The 20,635-nt window shown below is 39.8% G+C and overlaps 1 protein-coding gene across 1 annotated transcript in view; it reads right to left on the reverse strand.

Annotated features, from left to right (window-relative positions):
• Window positions 1-20,635, reverse strand: part of KDR (kinase insert domain receptor) — a 47,175-nt gene that overhangs the window by 17,893 nt on the left and 8,647 nt on the right. Inside the window, exons 4-18 of the mRNA XM_031664458.1 lie at window positions 18,902-19,032; window positions 18,495-18,663; window positions 17,738-17,877; window positions 16,919-17,096; window positions 14,288-14,402; window positions 14,037-14,200; window positions 11,355-11,511; window positions 10,305-10,428; window positions 9,457-9,565; window positions 8,271-8,612; window positions 5,953-6,099; window positions 5,488-5,619; window positions 2,325-2,431; window positions 1,766-1,901; window positions 1,291-1,395 (exon numbers count right to left, since the gene is read on the reverse strand). Coding sequence (XP_031520318.1) covers window positions 1,291-1,395; window positions 1,766-1,901; window positions 2,325-2,431; window positions 5,488-5,619; window positions 5,953-6,099; window positions 8,271-8,612; window positions 9,457-9,565; window positions 10,305-10,428; window positions 11,355-11,511; window positions 14,037-14,200; window positions 14,288-14,402; window positions 16,919-17,096; window positions 17,738-17,877; window positions 18,495-18,663; window positions 18,902-19,032 — 2,256 coding nt within the window. The remainder of the gene's footprint in view (window positions 1-1,290; window positions 1,396-1,765; window positions 1,902-2,324; window positions 2,432-5,487; window positions 5,620-5,952; window positions 6,100-8,270; window positions 8,613-9,456; window positions 9,566-10,304; window positions 10,429-11,354; window positions 11,512-14,036; window positions 14,201-14,287; window positions 14,403-16,918; window positions 17,097-17,737; window positions 17,878-18,494; window positions 18,664-18,901; window positions 19,033-20,635) is intronic.

Here is a 20,635-nt window from a genome sequence, read left to right on the forward strand (position 1 = left end):
CTTAGGTGTGGACATTTCCTTCGGATAACTGGGGTCCCTCCTTCCCTGCATGCCACCATACAACTTACCCTCCAGGGGTAACACAGCTGTGACCTAGTTTACAGATCACATGCATTTCCCCAAAAGTCAAGTGTAAATTCTATTTTCTAATTTAAAATAAAATTCATATTTTAACTGAGCCAGAATGTTTGATATTTAAAGGAATCCACTGTGAAATCTTTTGCAAAGTGGAGAATACATCTGCAATGGAATAATGCCCAGATTCTCTTCTTTTACAAAACTGTATTTTTGCATTTCAGGTTCACTACGATCCTGAGGGTCTGATCATTTCAGTGCTTCCTCATAAGGAAGCGACACCATGTATTAAATATCTTCATGTGTTAGGGGCTATACCGAAGGTTCCAGCCAATCTGTGCCAATCTGTGCAGGCAAATTAAGGCCAGCTGGAAAGACCAGTTGACACATGAGGCTGATGGCACTAAGACTATGTGTTTGATCCCGTTTGGACGGCTACATTTCCCTCTAATTCACAGGCATGGTCCACATCTAAGGCCCTGATGAGCCACCTCAAAATTACATACTCCCTTGGCCACCAGAGAAAAAAGGCAAATGGAGAAAGATAGCTTTGAAATGCACAAAACCTATTGGCAAAGGGTCAGTGGCACTGCCTTCATCAATGAAAGAACATCACAATTGGAGAAAGAAGCTTTATTGTCTATCCTCTTGAAATGAAAATGGCCAGACCAGAATTCCATTACTATTAGAAATAACAATTATTTATAAAGCTTTTCATTTAAAAAATATAACCCATTATATTTTATTCTAACACAACCATTCTTGTTTTGCAAATTATCTTTTACATATGAACATCTTTTACATATTCCAATTCTAGAGAACATGCTATTTTTGCATTCCACTATTTTCCTTTCCATGTCTGTAGATGGTCTATAATTATCTGATTCCACAATATATTAAGAAACAATTTTAATATAACCACAGTCCTGTTTTCCTGTAACCAGAACCACTAAGTACAACTGTGCTGGCTGAGCCCTGCACAAGGATAACCAGGCAAGAAGGTGAAACCCATCCCCAACTTTACTTGCCAGACCGTGCACCCTGGCATAAAGCTACAAAGGAGGATCCTTTTTCCAATTTGCACAAGGACATTATTTAGGCTGGCTGCATGTGTGGCTAGTAGGCCCACCTAAGCATAAAGCTACTGATACAAGCCTTGCAACATGTTTAAAGACTAGATAAAACAGAAAGATCACCACATAATTTTGCTTTTACCTTTCAGCATTTTGACTGCTACTGTCCTGCAAGTTGCTGTCTTGTCAATTCCAAAGGCATCTGCTTCAATCACTTGGCCAAAGGCACCACGGCCAAGCGGCTTACCTAGAGTCAACAACAATAGCAACAAGAAAACGGACTTGGATTACTATACAACCAAAGTGATATGCAGAGATGTCAACTAGATAGGGTGACCACACATCCCAATTTAACATGGATAGTCCAGTTTACTCCTTTGTCCTGGCTTAATTATTTAATAACTCCCCCTTCACTCTCCAAATGTCCTGCTTTGGATGATTACATAGGGACCCTACCTCTAAGTGGCTAAATGAATGACTATCCAAATTCAAGAGATGGAATTAATATTTCTAAACCAGAATCCAACATCTGAATACACCACATTTGTCATCGTTCTAATGGAGGAAGAGACGGCCTGGTAAATACAATATCAAATTAATAGCAATTGAAAATGCACCTAGCTTCAGCCGGTCTCTGGGGAATTCCCATTTGCTGGCATCATAAGGCAGTCGTTCACAGTGTTCGTCCAACGGGAGTTCATCAGGATCCATGACGATGGACAAGTAGCCTGTCTTCAGTTCTCCTCCATTGGCCTGGAAAGCATCAATCCTTCCAGTCATATACACACTGTCGTTTGGCTGTTGTTTTGTGTGCTTGTTATTGCTGTTTATTGGAGCCTCTTTCCTGTCTCATTTTCCAACAAAACTCATGGAGTTTGAGAGTGGTCCTATTATAACCCTGCTTCTAGTTTCCCTTGTCCCCCAAAGGAGCTCAGAATTAAGGTTTTAAAGTTTAATTACACTAGACAGTTCAAGCCCTTTTCCTCTCTAGTGGCTTCTATCAATTAAATCCCTGAGATCCAGCCAAAAGAAAGTGGGCAAGAATGTTATTGTATTGAAATAAAATGTGCCCATTGAGCCAATAACAATGGGAAGAAACAACTCAAAGAACCCCAATCAGTTTTCATTAATCATGAAAACCAATGTGCATGGGCAGAAGGGAAATTATTTTGTTACCCGCTTAACGGTCCGTAGAATGATGACAAGAAGTAGCCAGAAGAACATGGCAATCACTGCCGTGCCTACTAGAATAATGATTTCCAAGTTCGTCTTTTCCTGGGCACCTGGAAAGACACAATTAAATGGTATCAACAGTTGGAAACTTATATTTTTGTAAGATGACAAATTTTAGCACTAAAGCAAGATCCCAAGCTTACCAACTTGGAAAAAGCCTAGAGGACAGTAGTCACACACCCCTAACTTGAATGGAGTCTACAGAATTCTTTCTTTTAACTTAATTTTATTTTATTTATTTATTTTTAGAGACAGGGTTTCTTTCTATGCTCCAGGCTAGAGTGTCATGACACAATCATAGCTCCTTGCAGCCTCCAACTCCTAGGCTCAAGCAATTCTCCCACCTCAGCCTCCCAAGTAGCTGGGACCACAGGTGCATACCACCAAGCCCAGCTAATTTTTCTTTTATTTTCTGTAGAGACAGGGTCTCATTACATTGCCCAGGCTAGTCTCGAACTCCTGGCCTCAAGCCATCCCCTGGCCTTGGCCTCCCAAAGTGCAGGGATTACAGGCATAAGCCACCATACCTGGCCTACAGAATTGTTAATGGAAAATGTAAAGCTTGCAAAACACTGCTCATGTAAACTTCCAACAATAAAATTCTGAAGTAATTAAGCATAGAAATAGTAATGCCTTAAAAGTCAAACATAGAAAGTGTTTAGAGGAAGAGCAGTCTTTGATGGAAAGAAAACAGATCATTCTCTACAGAGAAAAAAAAAATATTTCTATTTGAGGAAAACAAAAGTCTTCTTTTAAACTGATAGTCAATATATTCATCTGTGCAGAGTTTGCAAAAGGATCATATTAGAAACCAAGTAGGGAAATAAAGTTTTTTGACCTGAGAGCTACTAATGACCACATATCTACTATGTGGTTATCACTTTAAACATGCCATTCCACTTAATCTCCTCAACAACTCTCAGTTTTCAAATGAAGAAACAGATGATCAGAGAGCTTAAGCTACTTGACTGAGGGCACATAGCTATTCAGTGGTTCAGTCAAGAGATAAAGAGGCCTGTCCAACATGAACTAACCATTACATGCACTACCCCGTCCCTTGTGGCAGAAGCCTGAGTGAGGAGAAAAGGAAGAGTCAAGATGAGCACATCATGCATGGCCTGGTAATGGGAGTTTCAAACCACTCATGAAAGGAAAGAGAAGCGGAAACTAGAGGTCAGCAAGCAAAGCTGCAGATGACCAGGGCTTCAGAGGACAGCTCTGAGTGGAAGAAACAAAATGCAGAAGCAGGCTTTCCACTAAGAGTGATTAGCAAAGAGATGATAAGGAAGCAGTCATCACTTGGGGCCTCCCATCAGAAGAGTGCAAGGAGAATCAAACCGGGCCACAAACTGTGCGGATGGCCCATTACAGCCTCAAGAGAGCAGAAGACAAGTAATAAACTGGTTTGCAAAATAAGTAATACATTGGTTTGCAAAATAAAAGTTAAGTTAACCATTGAGAGACAAGCACAATTATGCTTGGAGTAAATTCTGTTTCTCTGGTGGTCCTAGGGAAGTAATTCTCTATTTATACACACAGATTTAAAAGTCCAGTTGTACATAGAGGATAAAAAGTTCAAAGAGTCTATTTTCTATGTATTTTTATATTAATATTCTCACATAACATTTGGGAAACTAGCAGGAGTATTAAATATCTAGCTCTGCCTTTCTTAGCATTCACTCCAGGTAAGAAGTAACTATAATCTCTGTGCCAGTGTTACCTAGTTAGGCATCTGTAACTAGCTGCGGGCCTCCAACAAGAGGTAATGCAGAGCACTGGAGACAATCCAGAAGTCATTCTGTGGATTTGCCCTAAAACATGAATCACTTTGGAAATGACAAAACTGCCAAGGTCTTTGAAGTCTTTATTTGCAAGTGTAGTTTATGAAACACTAATAAGCTTATACATTTGAAAATATGTCAACCTATCTCGATGCAATACTTGGCATCATAGATTTGACAGAGTAAAGGGACCAAAATCTAGACTTTGAGAGACACGTTAGGATGAGTTCATAGAAATCTATCGATCCCTTCTATCACCATACTTCTTTCTTACTCTTGCATACCGTACTTTTACCCACACAACACAGTTTTATTCTTCCCCTGTGGGCTACAAAAAAAGTCATAGGGATGTACTTCTTAAGATAAAATATTCTGCCACAAATTACTTTTCCTAGCTAAGAAAATGACAGATTTCACATCACTCCTGCATACACACATATTGAGATAAAAACCAAAAATTTTCCATTTCAGAAGAGCAATGGTCTATTGTTCAGAAGGGAATCTTAATTATTTCCAGTCCAATTAAAACTCAGAATCCTTGTGACTATCTGGATAGCATTGACTGCCATGATTAGGCAGCAATTCTAAAGTTTTTCCAAATAAATATAAAGGCATCATTTCTATAAGTTAATCAAGCCATTCAAACAAAGACAGAATCAGGGAGAGGAGGCTATTCATCCTGCCTGGTTAAGAATTTTTCCACAATAAGAACTGCAGGGATAGGAAATGTGATGCAAGCAGAATTATAACAATATTAATGATGTTCACTGTTTAAAAGAACACATACTTACTGAGAAAATTTACAAAGTTCAAAGAATATTAAAAATCATCTGTAGTTGCCCTACTTAAAGTGAATGTGTGTCTATAAGATACAATCTAATCTTTTACAAAACCACAGGATGTATCTATGACTTCCCACTGACCTTCTTTTTTTCTTTTAAGTTCCGGGATACATGTGCAAAATGCTCAGGTTTGTTACACAGGTAAACATGTGCCATCGTGATTTGCTGCACCTATTAATCCATCTTCTAGGTATTAAGCCCAGCATGCATTAGCTATTTTTCCTGATGCTCTCCTTCTCCCCACCCCACAATAGGCCTCAGTGTGTGTTATTCCCTTCCCTGTGTCTATGTGTTCACATTGTTCAGCTCCCACTTATAAGTGAGAATGTGTGGTGTTTGGTTTTCTGTTCCTGTGTTAGTTTGCTGAGGATAACGGCTTCCAGCTCCATCCATGCAGCTGCAAAGGACATGATCAGATTCCTTTTTACAGCTGCATAGCATTCCATGGTGTATATGTACCACATTTTTTTTTATCCCACTGACCTTCTATTATGAAAAATGCCTCCACTTTTGCACAGCCAAGAACACTGCATGCCTGGCAGGTGTAGAGGCCTTCGTCTTCCTTCCTCACTCTGCGGATAGTGAGGTTCCGGTTCCCATCCTTCAATACAATGCCTAAGAGAGGAAGAAAATGATCATTCTCATTTATGATGATGTGGTCTGTGAAGTTTTTTAGGGAAATTTAGAAACTATAAATGCTGCCCTTCATCTTGTTCTATTGTCTAACTTCGTAGAGTCACATGGGATCTACTGCTGACTAATCTCCTATACGGCTTTCATGAAAATTCAGCAAGGCCCCATACTCCAATTCCAAGTCTATGAAATCAGCCAGGCCATGGACACCAATACTGCTTTTTTTCTACATTATATCAAGAAATAACATAGCTTTTTATGTCATATCCCTGGGAAAGTTCTGCAACCCAAGAGTAATAGCCAAGTTCTATTTACCTGAGTCTTCTACAAGGGTCTCATTATCTTTAAACCACATGATCTGTGGAGGGGGATTCCCAGATGCCGTGCATGAGACTTCAATGGTTTCCCCAATACTCGTCGTCTGATTCTCCAGGTTTCCTGTGATCATGGGTGCCACGCGCTCTAGACACACAAAAAGAAAATCACAGAACATGGAATTATAACTTTTGAAATGGCTCTAGTATCACCAAACTTTTAAACAGTTTAAATTTAGTAAAAAGAAACTTGTTGATTTATTAGGTTGAACATACACAGAAGTTAATAACGGCACCATTGGTCACCGGGTAAAGTTAAATGAAACAAGTCAGTCAGGACACTGCAAACAGATTAACGGCTTTTAACATTCATATTAGTGATACTAGCTGGTAATCCCATCACAAAAGAAAGGTTCAGGGTCACCTTTATGGATTTTTCCCGTAATCAGGCACAGCCTCCCCAGCTGAAAACTTCCCTCCTGTGAAGGTTCTAGTCAATGACACCCTAGAATCCCTTCAAATTTCTCTTGGAAGTGCCAAATTTTAGTATCATTCAACAAATAATGCCTTACATTTATTTGGCAATTCTTACAAAGTTTGTTTATACAATTTGTGTTCCTCACTATTGATCTTACGTAATGAGCAGAATAGGACTGTTAGCGTTATCTCACAGATGAAATAAATGATGTTCAGTGACATTAAACTACTTGTCCATGTCCCTACAACTAAGTAAACACTTGAACTGTTTACTGAATCTGGTGAGGCTAAAAGACCAGTTCAGTGCTATTTCCACTAAAACACAAGCAAAACAACAATACCCTAAGGGAAGTCATGGATTTAAAGAAAATGAAGCCCATGAGTATTTGTGTAAATGTACAAGAACACTTTAGATTTATTCTTTCTTCAGATCATCAAAGTGCTGTGGAAATATCTTGTCCCAACCAACTGAACATCAAAAGGAATCATGCTGAAAAAATCCACTTCAACGCTTAGCAAAATGAGATTACCTCAACAGCGTACTACATTGAAGTCTAAGCAAATGTACTGGATTCTAGCCTATTTCTAAGAATAGATTTTAGGAAAACAAGTTAGGAGTCCTTAAGGAAGCAAACCAGCTAACTGTGAGCACATATTTTTCTGGGCAAAGCTAGGCCAGGAGCCTACTTCACATCTCTTTCTCAATTCTTCCATAACCTTGAAGCCAGACCAGCCAACAGAAAATCCATGGTGAACTATGTGGTGTGACTTGAAGGGTCCTGGGGATGACTTGACCCCAAAGTATCTCTTCTTATGACACCTGAGTCTTAAAACTAGCGAACTTTATGCTAGTGTCTGTCAGAAGCTGCCTCTTCAAATACGTCAAGGCCTCTGATGAAGACATTACCCTCAAACAGTGGTATAGATGAATTTACTTGGGCAATTTCCTTTCTAACAGTTAAAAAAAAAAAAAACACAGAGGGCACATATATCCTAGGAATTGAAAGGGACACCAAAAGAGAAGAAAATAGAGAGAAGTGGCGCAAAGAGACGCTCCCCAAATTTGCCTGATTTTCCCACAGACAGAGCCATGGCTGCCCAGTTTTTCCACAAGGCATGAGGTTAGACAAGGGGTAGAGAGTGCCCCTATGGAGGAATTTACAGAGCTATCTGCTCACTGAAGTGATCGTCCCATTGACCTTGGACTATGCTGGACCATGTAGGTTGACCCAGAGGTACAGACAGACCCAGAGGTACAGACAGAATGTAGCTTTCTTCCCATGGAATCTTCTAGGTCTTAAACTCAGCCCATCATCCCACTCTTCATGAAGCAGGTGCCTTTTTGAGCACTTAGTGTATGCTGCTATGCTGTATGACTAGAGCTACAGCAGGGAGCAAAACAGAGAACAATTCCTGTCCTCACGGACACAGAGACCTCACTGTGCTGTGACTTCCCAGTGATTGCCTATGTTCCCCTCCTTTCCTTCATGTTTACCACTGTGAATTTCTGACACTCTCCTAGCTCATAACAGGCATTCCACAAATATGCATCTGTTTAAATAAATAGATGCCCAAGATAAGGCAGAAGTTTCCCTGGTTCAAGCTAATCCCTTGCATATACTAGTGAATTACTCCATCATCAGGTTTTGTTATTTTCTCTTTTCAATACATCATTTCATTATTAGTAGCTTCTTTCTGCCTCAGGGACTTTCAGTGAAGAAGTGTGCACCAGTTTACAACACAATCTCCTAGAGAATAGTAATCTTCACATAGCACCTGAATTGCACTACATTTAAGGCATTCCAACTGCCCCTACACAATGATCCAGAATTGTCTCCCTACCGAGGACTGTGAGCTGCCTGACCACGCAATGTCTTTTCTTGGTCTTCCTGTCTTGAGCAACGCAGACATAGTCTCCTTGGTCCTGCAAGGATGCATTCTTAAGCTCCGTGATCAAAATGTCATTTGTGCTATTAGAGAATATAGTGGCATTCAGTTTCCAAAGAGTATCCAAGTTCTTGCAAACAGGTGTGGGCAACTCTCCCACGTGGACTGGCAGAGGCTGTGGGCCAAGCTTGTACCATGTGAGGTTCTCAAATGTAGATTTGTCTGCAGTGCACCACAAAGACACGCTCTCCTGTTCAGTGGGCTGCAAGTCAGGTTGCAAAGTAATTTCAGGACCCCCTAAAATGTAAAGACCATTGTTACTGAATGGTGATTTAACTTGGTACAGCTCACTATCATCTTGCTGCTTTCAGACTACTACAAAGTACCAAAAGAAATGAAGCTCTATCAGTTCCAGGTGATGTACTACAACTTGACAAACAAACTAGACAATTCAGGTTCCAAAATATCTTATTTGGCTAAAACATATTACTTGAAAATGTAAATGAATTCCTCAGATATTTACCACATCTCCAATGTGAACTCTACGCAATGTTTAATATTTTAAAAATCCAAAGCAAAATCTCTAATCCTAACAGAATTTTTAAAATTAGGTCTTCATTAACACTAACACTCAATGATATGACAGCTACATTTATGCCAATGAATTAGCCCTGACTATAATATTCCATTCAGCACAATCAGCTAAAGCTTATCCATCAAACTAAGATGCACAGGCAGAATCAGCAGCATTGGGAGGGCACTGCTCCTATGTCATTCTGATTGCCTCCAGAAAGCCCACCCTTATCAACTGCTCCACAGCAAGCCCACCAATATGTACTGAAGCTCAATAAGCCATGCACTGTGCTAGACTCTGAAGACTGAGATGTAAATAATGACACAGAGCTTGTGGTTTAAAGCATCTGTGAAACCATTCTCTCTGCAGTGAAGTTAGAAGCACTGACTTAAGCCCAGGAGATACCTGAGGAGTTTTAATTTATGAATGAAAGCATCAATGATCAATCCAAATCCTCTTTCCTCAATGCCATGCCACTCACATGAATGGCAAAAACAACAGGAATTACACAGCTTAGTACCCACTGTGTGAGTGATCCAACCCAACCCTCCAGAGAAGAGTACTTACTGGTCACATGGAAGGAGATCACCCTCTCTCCTCTCCCGACTTTGTTGACCGCTTCACATTTGTACAAAGCTGACACATTTGCCGCTTGGATAACAAGAGTACTTACAGTCTGTAGGGGGAAAAACAAATCTCAGGCCATAAACAGTGCAGCTTGTTTGTGCACAAGTACTCAGTCCAGCAGTCTCCACAATCACTCCAACCTGCCTATGCCATTCCCACTTCCGCAGTGATTGGACACTTTTGAATTTATGCAATTACAGGTTGAGTATCCCTTATTCAAAATGCTTGGGACCAAAAGTGTTTTGGATTTTGGATTTTTCTTGATTTTGGAATATTTGCATTGTATACTTACCAGTTGAGCGTCTCTAATCTGAAAATCCAGAATCCAAAATCCAAACAAGCATTTCCTTTGAGCATCAGGTCGGCACTCAAAAGGTTCAGAATTTGAAGCATTTTGGATTTGGGGTTTTCAGGTTTGGGATACTTACTCAATTTGTATAATTATGCTGCTGTGCAGCTTACACATTATATAAAAAGGGCTTTGGAAACCATGAAACTATTGATGTGTTTTAATATATGATACACATTTTTTCATTCTCATGCTTATAAAATTAGAATCACCCTACACAGACGCATAGATTTAATGTCATAGACTTTTTATTTTTCTCTAATAAGCTATTAATAAGTTAATGGTATGGCTAAAAGTCTATGGTATTTTCAAAGTGACTTAATATGCTATTATTTTATCACCTAGACTATTTGATTATTAATCTCCAATATACCTCACATATTATTGTAGCATCCTTCCGTTAAAGAGAGATTTTCAAATTTTAAAACTTCAAACTCACTTTGTTTTTTCCTTCAATTAGAGCAAATTGATTTTTATTGACTTCAATTTTATTTCCTCCCTGGAAGTCCTCCACACTTCTCCATTCTTCACAAGGGTATGGGTTTGTCACTGAGACAGCTTGGCTATAAGAAAGAGATAACAGAGCATATTATGATTTAATTTTTCTTGAATTCTAGTCAAGAGTAAGGAAAAGATTCAGACTTTGGTTATTCTGTTCTTAGAAATAACTTCCAATGCAGCCTACCACGGTACAAGACTTGGCGCCAATTAAAAATAGGCATTGACTATGAAGGAAAAGGCTCTAGGTAGATTCATTCAGGATACGGGAGGGAAGCCGCTATTCTGGGAACAAACCTTCATTCATAAATTGGATCGACAAGACAATTCAAGTTAATTTAGTTCAAAGGAAGGCAAGGAAACTTAGAAACCACTGGGCTCCTTAAAGTAATTTCTCTTGGACCATAGTCTCTGTGAAGGAAATGATCAGCAGCTGAGGAAGAAGCTCGTAGTGGCCATTTCAAAAACAACAACAGGAAGTGGACTGCTTAGGGTGGTAGTGGGTTGGCTGCTGCTGTTGTGTTTTTCCCTAAGGATGTCTGGACATGTGTCAGAGCATGATAAGCTGGGCCTGAGACCCTGAGGACTGGGGCTGGGTCTATCACTGCCTCTCATCTACCAGCATTTCCTCTGAGAGATGGATCTTCACACAGACAAGAAGGAGCGATGTGATATTCACCAGTTGATTGGTATTGGGAAAAAAACCAAAGACTGGCAATTAGCAAACTGAGCAAATAGCCTGTGTTTGGAGAAGTGTACCTCAGGGATAACCTAACAAGGCTGAGCTTAGCTAATCCCAAAGTAGGATACTCCAAGCAAAGACATCCCTTAAAATGTAAGACACAGAGAAAGATGGATGGAGATTCAGGCTACCTCTTGAGAGAAAACTTTCTTCGGTTTAGGCTTCTCCATTTAGAATGGAGTCATATCATAGCTCAGCTGTAAGAAATGCAAGACGGCAGGAAAGCAAAGAGCGTGTGGCCTTACTCACCTGGGCTCGTTGGGGCACTCTTCCTCCAACTGCCAATACCAGTGGATGTGATGCGGGGGAGGAATGGCATAGATTGTACACGTCAGCGTTTGAGTGGTGCCGTACTGGTAGGAGTCCACAGGAGAGATCAGAGATTTCTCACCAATCTGGGGTGGGACTGAAGATAGGAAAAACAACCTTTGAATTGTCAATCAGCTTTGAAGAATGGGAAATAGAGGATTTCAGCAACTAAAGCTGACTTTCTTTAAGCATATGATTTTGCTTCCACTTCCTTTTTTGAAGAACACTTAGATGTGGAAACAAGAGACCTGAGTTCTAGTGATACTCATAAAAATAACAACTAGCCAGGCATGGGGGCTCATGCCTGTAATCTCAGTATTTTGGGAGGCCAAGGTAGGTGGATCACTTAAGCCCAGGAGATCAAGACCAGCCTGGGCCACATGGTGAGACCCCACCTCTAACAAAAAAAAAAAAAAAGAAATTGAATAAAATAACAAAATAAAATAAAAATGGCAATAAGCTAATAAACTAACAAGCTGAATGACTTTATGCAAGTGTTGGAATCCTGTGCCTCTCATCTGCATTACAGAGATAGTTCTCTCTGTCCTCTCAAGTTCACGAGATCAAGGGAAGGCTACAGAAAATAGCTGAAATAACACAGTAAATACATTTATTATGTGCCAAGCATTGTTTGAAGTGCTTTGCATGAATTCATTCACTTAATCCTCACAACCACTATTACTATCCTCAGCTTTATACACGAGAAAAAATGAAACACAGAAAAAAATGACTTGCCCAAGGTCACTCCGTTAACAAACGGCAAAACCTGGAACAAACCTAGACACTCTGACTTCTGAACCCAAACACGTAAACCACCTCATGTTAAAGGAAGGCCTAAATCTTTACAGAATGCATTACTGCCACCACCATCTGAGTCTTTCATTCCCTCTCCCTCTTCCTCCCTCCCTCCCTCTCCACTCCCTTTCCCTCTTCCCCTTTCTTCCTTCTCCCTTCTCTCACTTCCTTCTTTCTTCTCTCCCTTTTTCCTTTCTTTCTTTTTTGACTCCAAAGTCAAAACTATTTCGTTACTACTGTCAACTTAAAGCCTCAGGTTATGCTTTCAAGACTTGACTTCTTTTTTATGTTTATTTCACATAGCAGAGTATATGCTAAAGTGAATAGAATATTTAGTGGCTTCATGAACTGATGAAATGGGCTATTTGCTGTCCATGTTTTGTTTTTATTTCCCGTTCATTTTCTCCTCCCATCCTACTTATACACTTTCCAGTTTCTCCTCTCCCCAGTCCCCTACACCTATGCTGCTTCTGAACAACCTCTGTGGAACCTGTTATCTTGTTTGTTTGTTTTTTTTTTTTTTTTTTTTTGAGACGGAGTTTTGCTCTTGTCGCCCAGGCTGGAGTACAATCTCGGCTCACTGCAACCTCCACCTCCTGGGTTCAAGTGATTCTCCTGCCTCAGCCTCCCAAGTAGCTGGGATTACAGGCGCCCACCATCATGCCTGGCTAATTTTTGCATTTTTAGTAGAGACAGGATTTCATCATGTTGGCCAGGCTGATCTCGAACTTCTGACCTCAGGTGATCCATCCGCCTCGGCCTCCCAAAGTGCTGGGATTACGAATGCGAACCACCATGCCCAACCTATCTTTAAAATATTCCCTGAAAAAAAAAAATAACGCCAAGTTCAGCAGCCTACAGAAGAGTATTAGGACACATAGGGAAGCACCTTAATGTCATGGGAAAATATCCTGAAGTTTTAATATGCCATACCAGAAGGGGGAACAAAGAATTACAACAGAGAAGCATTTCTCAAACTGTTTGGAGTGAGAGATTAATGAATTTGCTCAGGGGAAAAACGATGCTCCAGTCAAATAGGTTTGTTAAACCTTGAATACTCTATGTCTCTCCCCCTAGAGAATACCAATATACATTAGTATATAAAAGGTTCTGAGAAGTCCCTGTAATAAAGAAACCTGTTACACATCTACACATCACCTTAGCACCTCTCACACTCACTTGACCATGGCACCCTTCTCACCACTCCACTCCAAACACTTATTTGTACCTTTCAGTTTCAGAAAACAAAGTTCAAATCATCTTTAAATCAAAAACGTACTATTTTGCCTTTACAGACTCAAAATCAGATCCTGAACTCCTGTCAAAAAGGAAAAAAAAAAAGCTCCCAACCAAGCCAACAATGCCAACTTCAAAAGCCTTCAGAGTTGGAATCTGCCTGTACCTCACTGATACATCAACTATAATATCAAACTAGAAGCTTTGCACAAAATCTAAGGAGAAGGGTCTTACACATCTGTGTGCCAGGTGGGCAATTCCATGAGAGGGGAACATTGTAGTATAACTTAACTTGACAACTGTCCCTGTGGGCATTATTTTTTCACAACATTTAAACTATCGAGGGTATCACTACTTTAATCTTGCATTTGACCACCACGAAGCTCATTTACATGGCCTCTTAAACAAACATGGCCAGAGCACACAGTCCTACATTTCACTTCAGCTTCACCACCCCAGATGACTTTTGTACATAGGCCCAGCCATGATGTGAGTGAAGCAGCTGGAGGCAGAGGAATGGTGGCCTGGATGATTAGGAAGACAATGTATCATAATAAATCTTGGGCAGAGAGGAAAATTGAATGGACTCACCATACACAACCAGAGAGACCACGTGACTCTGCTTCTCCTTTGAAATGGGATTGGTAAGGATGACAGTGTAATTTCCTGTGTCTCTTTCGCTCACTTCCATAATCGTCAGTACATGCCCCACTTTAACTGTGTGATTGGACTCAAGGGGTATTCCATTTTTATACCTACGAAAAAGAATTCTCAGGAATTAGTACAGTCGAAGGATCTGCTCTCACATGAAATGATGCTTTGTGTTTATTTCTAGTAGTTACCATTTTATTTCTGGGGGCGGGTAACCAAGGTACTTCACAGGGATTCTGACACGCTCCCCCACCGTGGCTTCCACCAGAGATTCCATGCCACTTCCAAAAGCAACAAAAGGTTTTTCTGCAAGAAATTTTTTTTTAAATGTCAGCTTATTGTAAATGGTCGTTTGGTTTAGTTTTTCATTTCAAGTGAAACATCAAAAACATTGAGGGTCTGAGTAGCTGCAGTTCCAAGATTCCATGTACTACCTTTTAGTGGGTCACATTTCAGCTTCTCCCACACCTCCCGTGTTTCTCCCACACCTCCTGTGCTTGCATTTGCTTTTCTCTCCCCACTAGTGCACTCCCATAAGCCTAGTGATTGCTCAAGTCTCAACTCAAACACTTGCTCCTCTGTGCAGCTTTCTCTAAGTCCCCCAGGGATGCTTGGGTGCTCCTTCTCCTCTGCTCCCAAGACACACTCCACACACCTCTTCCACCATGTGTTAATAGGCCCGAGGACTCAGTCCTCAGACCTCCTCTTTATTTACACCTTCCTCTAGCCTCAAGTTTAAAGTATCATTCACATACCTCCTAAATATGTGCCTTCTGCCCTGACTCCTCTGGGTTCCAGGTTGATATATTAAACATTTCCACTTGGATGTTTCATAGGCATCTCCAGAGAAACATATCTAACACTGTTTCCCTAAATTTCACTGCCTCCTCGATCTTTGCCATCTCAGTAAATACCACCACCATTTACTCAGTTGCTCATGCTAACACTTGGTTCAGCTTCCACTCTTTTTCCCTTATACTCCACAACCAGTGAATTGATCAGCAGACCCTGTTGACTCTACCTTTGAAATATATCCAGAAGCAGATCACTTCTCACTGTCTCTACCTCAACTACCCTTGTCCAAGCCACTCCTCAACTCTCACCTGGATAAACGTAATTAGCCTGACCTCCTTGTTTCTGCCCCTATTTCCCTGAAGTATCCTGGAGAACAAGAGTACTTCTATCAAAACATAAGCCAGAGCACGTCTCTCTCTGTGTATTTTGGCAAGTGCATCTTGGCAAGTGAAATAATTTAAATAAATTTAGGACACTTAGCGATTTCTATTTTGTTCATTCAGAAGAAACTTTCAAGTTCTTGCTAGGGATGCCACATGACCTAGAGGTCAAGAGCATAGCTTTGTAGTCAGGAACTTGAGTTCCAATCTCAACTACAAGATGAGATGAGCTAATAAAGTAAGGGCTCACTAAATCATACTTGTTGTAGTTGTTGCCACTTTTATGATTACAACTCTAATAAATAATATTATCTAAGGTATTTTTACAATTCCACTTTATTGATGCATTCTCATGATATAAAATCCAAAATCCTTTCCAAGGCTTATAAGTAGGATGCCACACAAATTACCATGTAAACTCAGACATTTATGTAAATGAAAGAGAATTAACAAAAAATTAAGGTGATTTACTCAAAGCCAGTTCAATTTAATTCCAGTTCAATTACAGTTGACCCTTAAACAACATAAATTTGAACTACATGAGTCCACTTATAAGCAGATTTTCTTCCACCTCTGTCACCCCTGAGACAGCAAAACCACCCCCTTCTCTTCCTACTTTTCCTCAGCTTTCTCAATGTGAAGACAAGGATGGAGACCTTTATGATGATCCACTTACACTTAATGAGCAGTAAATATATTTTCTCTTCCTTATGATCTTCTTAATAACATTTTCTTTTCTCTAGCTTTATTATAAGAATATGGTATATAATACATATAACATATGAAATATGTGTTAATTGACTGTTTATGTAGCAGTAAGGCTTCCAGTCAATAGTAGGTCATTATTTACATTTTGTGGAAGTCAAAAGTTATACCTTGAATTTTTTTTTTTTTTTTTTTTTTGAGAAGGCGTTTTGCTCTTGTTGCCCAGGCTGGGGTGCAATGGCACAATCTCGGCTCACTGCAACCTCCGCCTCCTGGGTTCAAGCAATTCTTCTGCCTCAGCCTCCTGAGTAGCTGGGATTACAAGCTCCCACCACCACGCCAGGCTAATTTTTTGGATTTTTAGTAGAGATGGGGTTTCACCATTTTGACCAGGCTGGTTTCGAACTCCTGACCTCAGGTGATCCACCCACCTCCACCTCCCAAGGTGCTGGGATTACAGGCGTGAGCCACCACGCCAGGCCTATACATGGATTTTTGACTGCAGAGGGAGGGAGAGTTCCCCTAACCCCTGAATTGTTCACAGGTCCAACTATATATTGCTAAATGTTTCCCCAGTTTGCAAAGCTCATGCTTATTCAAGTAGGCCTCTCAGCCTTACAATAAAACAAAAATTTTAAAACTACCCTAGCTAATACTATTTATCATAGTAATAATCCTAATAGCAGCAACAACTATAATAAGTAATACTAAGTGAGCTCTTACTATATATCAGCACATCTCATCTTTAAAGTTGAAGTTTGAACCCAAGTTCCTGACTACAAAGCTACGCTCTTGACCTCTAGGTCATGTGGCCTCCCTAACAAGAAGAACTAGGAAGTATCTTCTGAATGAACAAACTAGGAATCACTAAGTGACCTAAATTTATTTAAACTATCTCACTTGTCAAGGCACAGAATAATTTCCAAGGAGACCATAACTTACCATGGACCCTGACAAATGTGCTGTTCTTCTTGGTCATCAGCCCACTGGACGCTGCACAGGTGTACAATCCTTGGTCACTCCGGGTTACACCATCTATAGTTAAGGTGCTCAAAAATTTCTTCATCTCACTCCCAGACTGGGTTTTTAGATCACGGTTTACAAGTTTCTTATGCTGATGCTGAAAAAAGAGTTGACTGAACTTCCAAACACAGCATATAACATTACCCAATAACTTCTAGTAACACAGAGAATTAAATCTTGGCCTTTGGTAAACATTATTTAATGCTAATAACAGGGACACCAGAACTTTTAACCTCATGCAGCCAACGATGTATTTGGTTTCAGGAGAAATAAATGGAACCAACTGAATTAGGATTTTTAAAACCTCACATGGCGAAAATGAGATGGATATAAACTGCAGAAACACAAGTAAATGTGACCGCTGTTTAAGGAGCAGAGTATCTCGTGCCACCTCTTAAAGAGAAATTCCCTTAAAAGGAATGTAGATCAAAAACTTTGGAGAAAAGAGAAATGACATAATGTGGAAAGATGTAATCACCTAGAGAAAACTAATATTCATAGACTGGCTGTTGCAGAACAGGACAAAATTCCTGGTATTTCACCTTTTTGTGGGTGCTATCTGTTCTGCAATTCCCTTAACTTGTGTGTGTGTGTGTGTGTGTGTGTGTGTGTGTGTGTGTGTATGTTCTAAGACTTTTAAATTTTATCTGGCCAAAGAGGCCCCTATCTCTCAAGCAAACTTCATTGGGGCTTATTATCTAAGTATTTGGAGGTCTGGCTTTGAATCATTAGTGTTACCTTCGAAGAAGGGTATTCCCAGTTGAAGTCAATCCCCACATTTAGTTCAGTTCTTGCTGTACAATTTAAGACAAGCTTCTCTCCAACAGATAGTTCAACTCCATGAGACGGACTCAGAACCACATCATAAATCCTATACCCTAGAGCAAGTAAATAGAAAAAGCAGAACATGAGAGAGAAAATAAGCCTATAACTTTGCACAAATTTATTTTTTAAAGTAATGCAACTTTAAAACACGCCACATTGTTTTTCCCTGCAGGCCTCACCAATACTTGGTAGCTCCCAGGAAAATGGCCAACAGAGATTTACAAAGCACTACCTTCACAGATCTCAAAGATGTTGTAACCCAGTGGATAGAAAAGTAGCAAACTTTCAGTGGTCAGTAGCCCTAGGCCAGTAGGGCCAGCTTTAGCAAACTGCTGAAGTCTCCATAAAATAGGTATAATTGAAATAATTGATAGCAAGCAATGCTCTGAACATTGAGCATAAATGAGCTCCAGTAATACCATTCATTTTCATCCTTTTTTAAAAAAAAATTTCTTTTTCATCCTTGATCTTGGCAAGAAAAGAGACAACCTCAATTGCACATGGGTTTATTTGGTAGAGAAGAGCAGATGAATTGCCCAACACCATATCCTGAGTTCCTATACTTTTCAATATCCTTCTTCACTGTACATCGTTATCTCCAAGATCTTAATACAAGGAGTTACTCTCTACTATCTGTTATTAATGATATGGAAAGGAACTTTCCTCTTACCTACAACCACAACTATGTACATAATAGACTGGTAACTTTCATCATTAATTTTTGCTTCACAGAAGACCATGCCAGCATAGCTGATCATATAGCTGGGAATAGTAAAGCCCTTCTTGCTGTCCCAGGAAATTCTGTTACCATCAGGAACAAATCTCTTTTCTGGGTACCTCTGGGTAATAAAAAGAAATACCAAATATTTAATCCAGTACCAAAAATGAGAGCTATGTACAATGATCACTGAAGAATTCATCTTATTTTTAAGAATACTAATTAGTTTTATTCAGTGTATTTCGCCCTTCGTAAAGGATCCTGAAAACTCATTGTGAATATTATAAACAGGCTACCCGTCTTACTATTAGCTTAAAAATATAAAAACTTAAGAGACGATTGGAGGAGATGCAACTTACTGCACAAAGTGACACGTTGAGATTTGAAATGGACCCGAGACATGGAATCACCACAGTTTTGTTTTTGTTCTCAGTAATGTACACGACTCCATGTTGGTCACTAACAGAAGCAATAAATGGAGATCTGTAATCTAGAAGAAAATTTAGTTTTATTAATGAGTTAATGGTATTTACTAGAAAAGTTGGTCATTTTTCAGGTTCCTAAACTCTAACCAGACAAGTGAATGACTGGAAATGACACCTCACACAAGCAAAGGCATCCATAGCTTATTCTACTGATAGACATCTGGCTTCAAGACATCTGGCTCCACATTTGGATGGGTGTGTGTGTGTGCGTGTGTGTGTGCACACATGCACGTGTATGTATTTGTGTGTATAAAAATTTTTTTAAAAACTCCCAGTTGAGATTGACTCCTTTCACAAGGTTTATTGACAAGTAGAATATATTTTTATAGATTTCACATTTTAAAAGATTAATCATTATATTTTTTTCAAAAAGAAGGATAATATTTACTTTAAAATTTAAAGTTAAATCTATACACTTTACCAACAAGTTTTACTGATGTTTAAAATACTCATGTGCTCTCTCTTTAGGTAAATAATGTAAATTCCATGAAAATCAATGAATGGATCCCAAAGGATCTTTAGATTAACAGGAAACAACTAACATTTTTGAATTTGGTTATTCAAGAGGACCTTTTATGGGAGCATTTTAAGATTCTGAAGACTAGGGATATGATTCTTTCTAAAATCATGTTTAATTGTTTTTGCATTTAGTTTAACATTTAGCAGTCATTGATATCTTCAGTGACAAACATTTGAAAAGCTACTGTTCCAAAGACTGAGAAAACTGAAGAGATTCTGACCGGATTCAGTGGCTCACGCCTGTAATCCCAGCACTTTGGGAGGCTGAGGCGGGCGGATCACTTGAGGTCAGGAGTTTGAGACCAGCCTGGCCAGCATGGCAAAACCCCATCTCTACTAAAAATACAAAAAACTAGCAGGGCATGGTGGCATGCGCCTGTAGTCCCAGCTATTTTGGAGTCTGAGGCAGGAGATTCGTTTGAACCTGGGGGACAAAAGTTGCAGTGAGCTGAGATAGCACCATTGCACTTCAGCCTGGGCAACAAGAGCAAAATCCATCTCAAAAAAAAAAAAAGAAGATTTCACAGCCATTCATTACTCATACAATGTTAATATGCTGTTGGAAACTTAGTCCATTCCCCAGAGATAGAGATGATGTGGTATGGAGTCATGCTTGAAATCTCAGAGAGATAACATTTCACATTGCTATGCCCAACACATCTGATCAAGCATTTTCAGAGCGCTTCATAATAGTCAGTCAAAGTGAAGAAAGAGTTAATTAAACCACAGGGGACAAAGGCAACTAATTCCCTGCAACAGCAGAAGTTTGATTTCCTTCCCAGCTGGAAAGCACAGAAAAGCAGCCAATCTAGCCCACCACATGCCATAGTCATTATCTTATGAGGCCAGGGCTCACTTCCTGGCTCCATCCATTGCTAAAGAGAATAGGGTCAGAAGATTAGGGAAGTAAGGTGGGGACCAGAGGGGACATTAAACACCTATCCATAGAGAATACTTCAGTGTTTCCTTTCCCATTGTTTAACTTCGTGGTCAAAATCTTGGACAGCCCAACTCCTAGAACTTTAGGCTTAGACAGGAAGCAGAATTTAATGGTATACCCAAAGACAGGCAGTATACCAATAAACAGTG

This window comes from Papio anubis, chromosome 3, assembly GCF_008728515.1.
Source record: "Papio anubis isolate 15944 chromosome 3, Panubis1.0, whole genome shotgun sequence".
In the NCBI taxonomy this organism is placed as follows: Eukaryota; Metazoa; Chordata; class Mammalia; order Primates; family Cercopithecidae; genus Papio; species Papio anubis.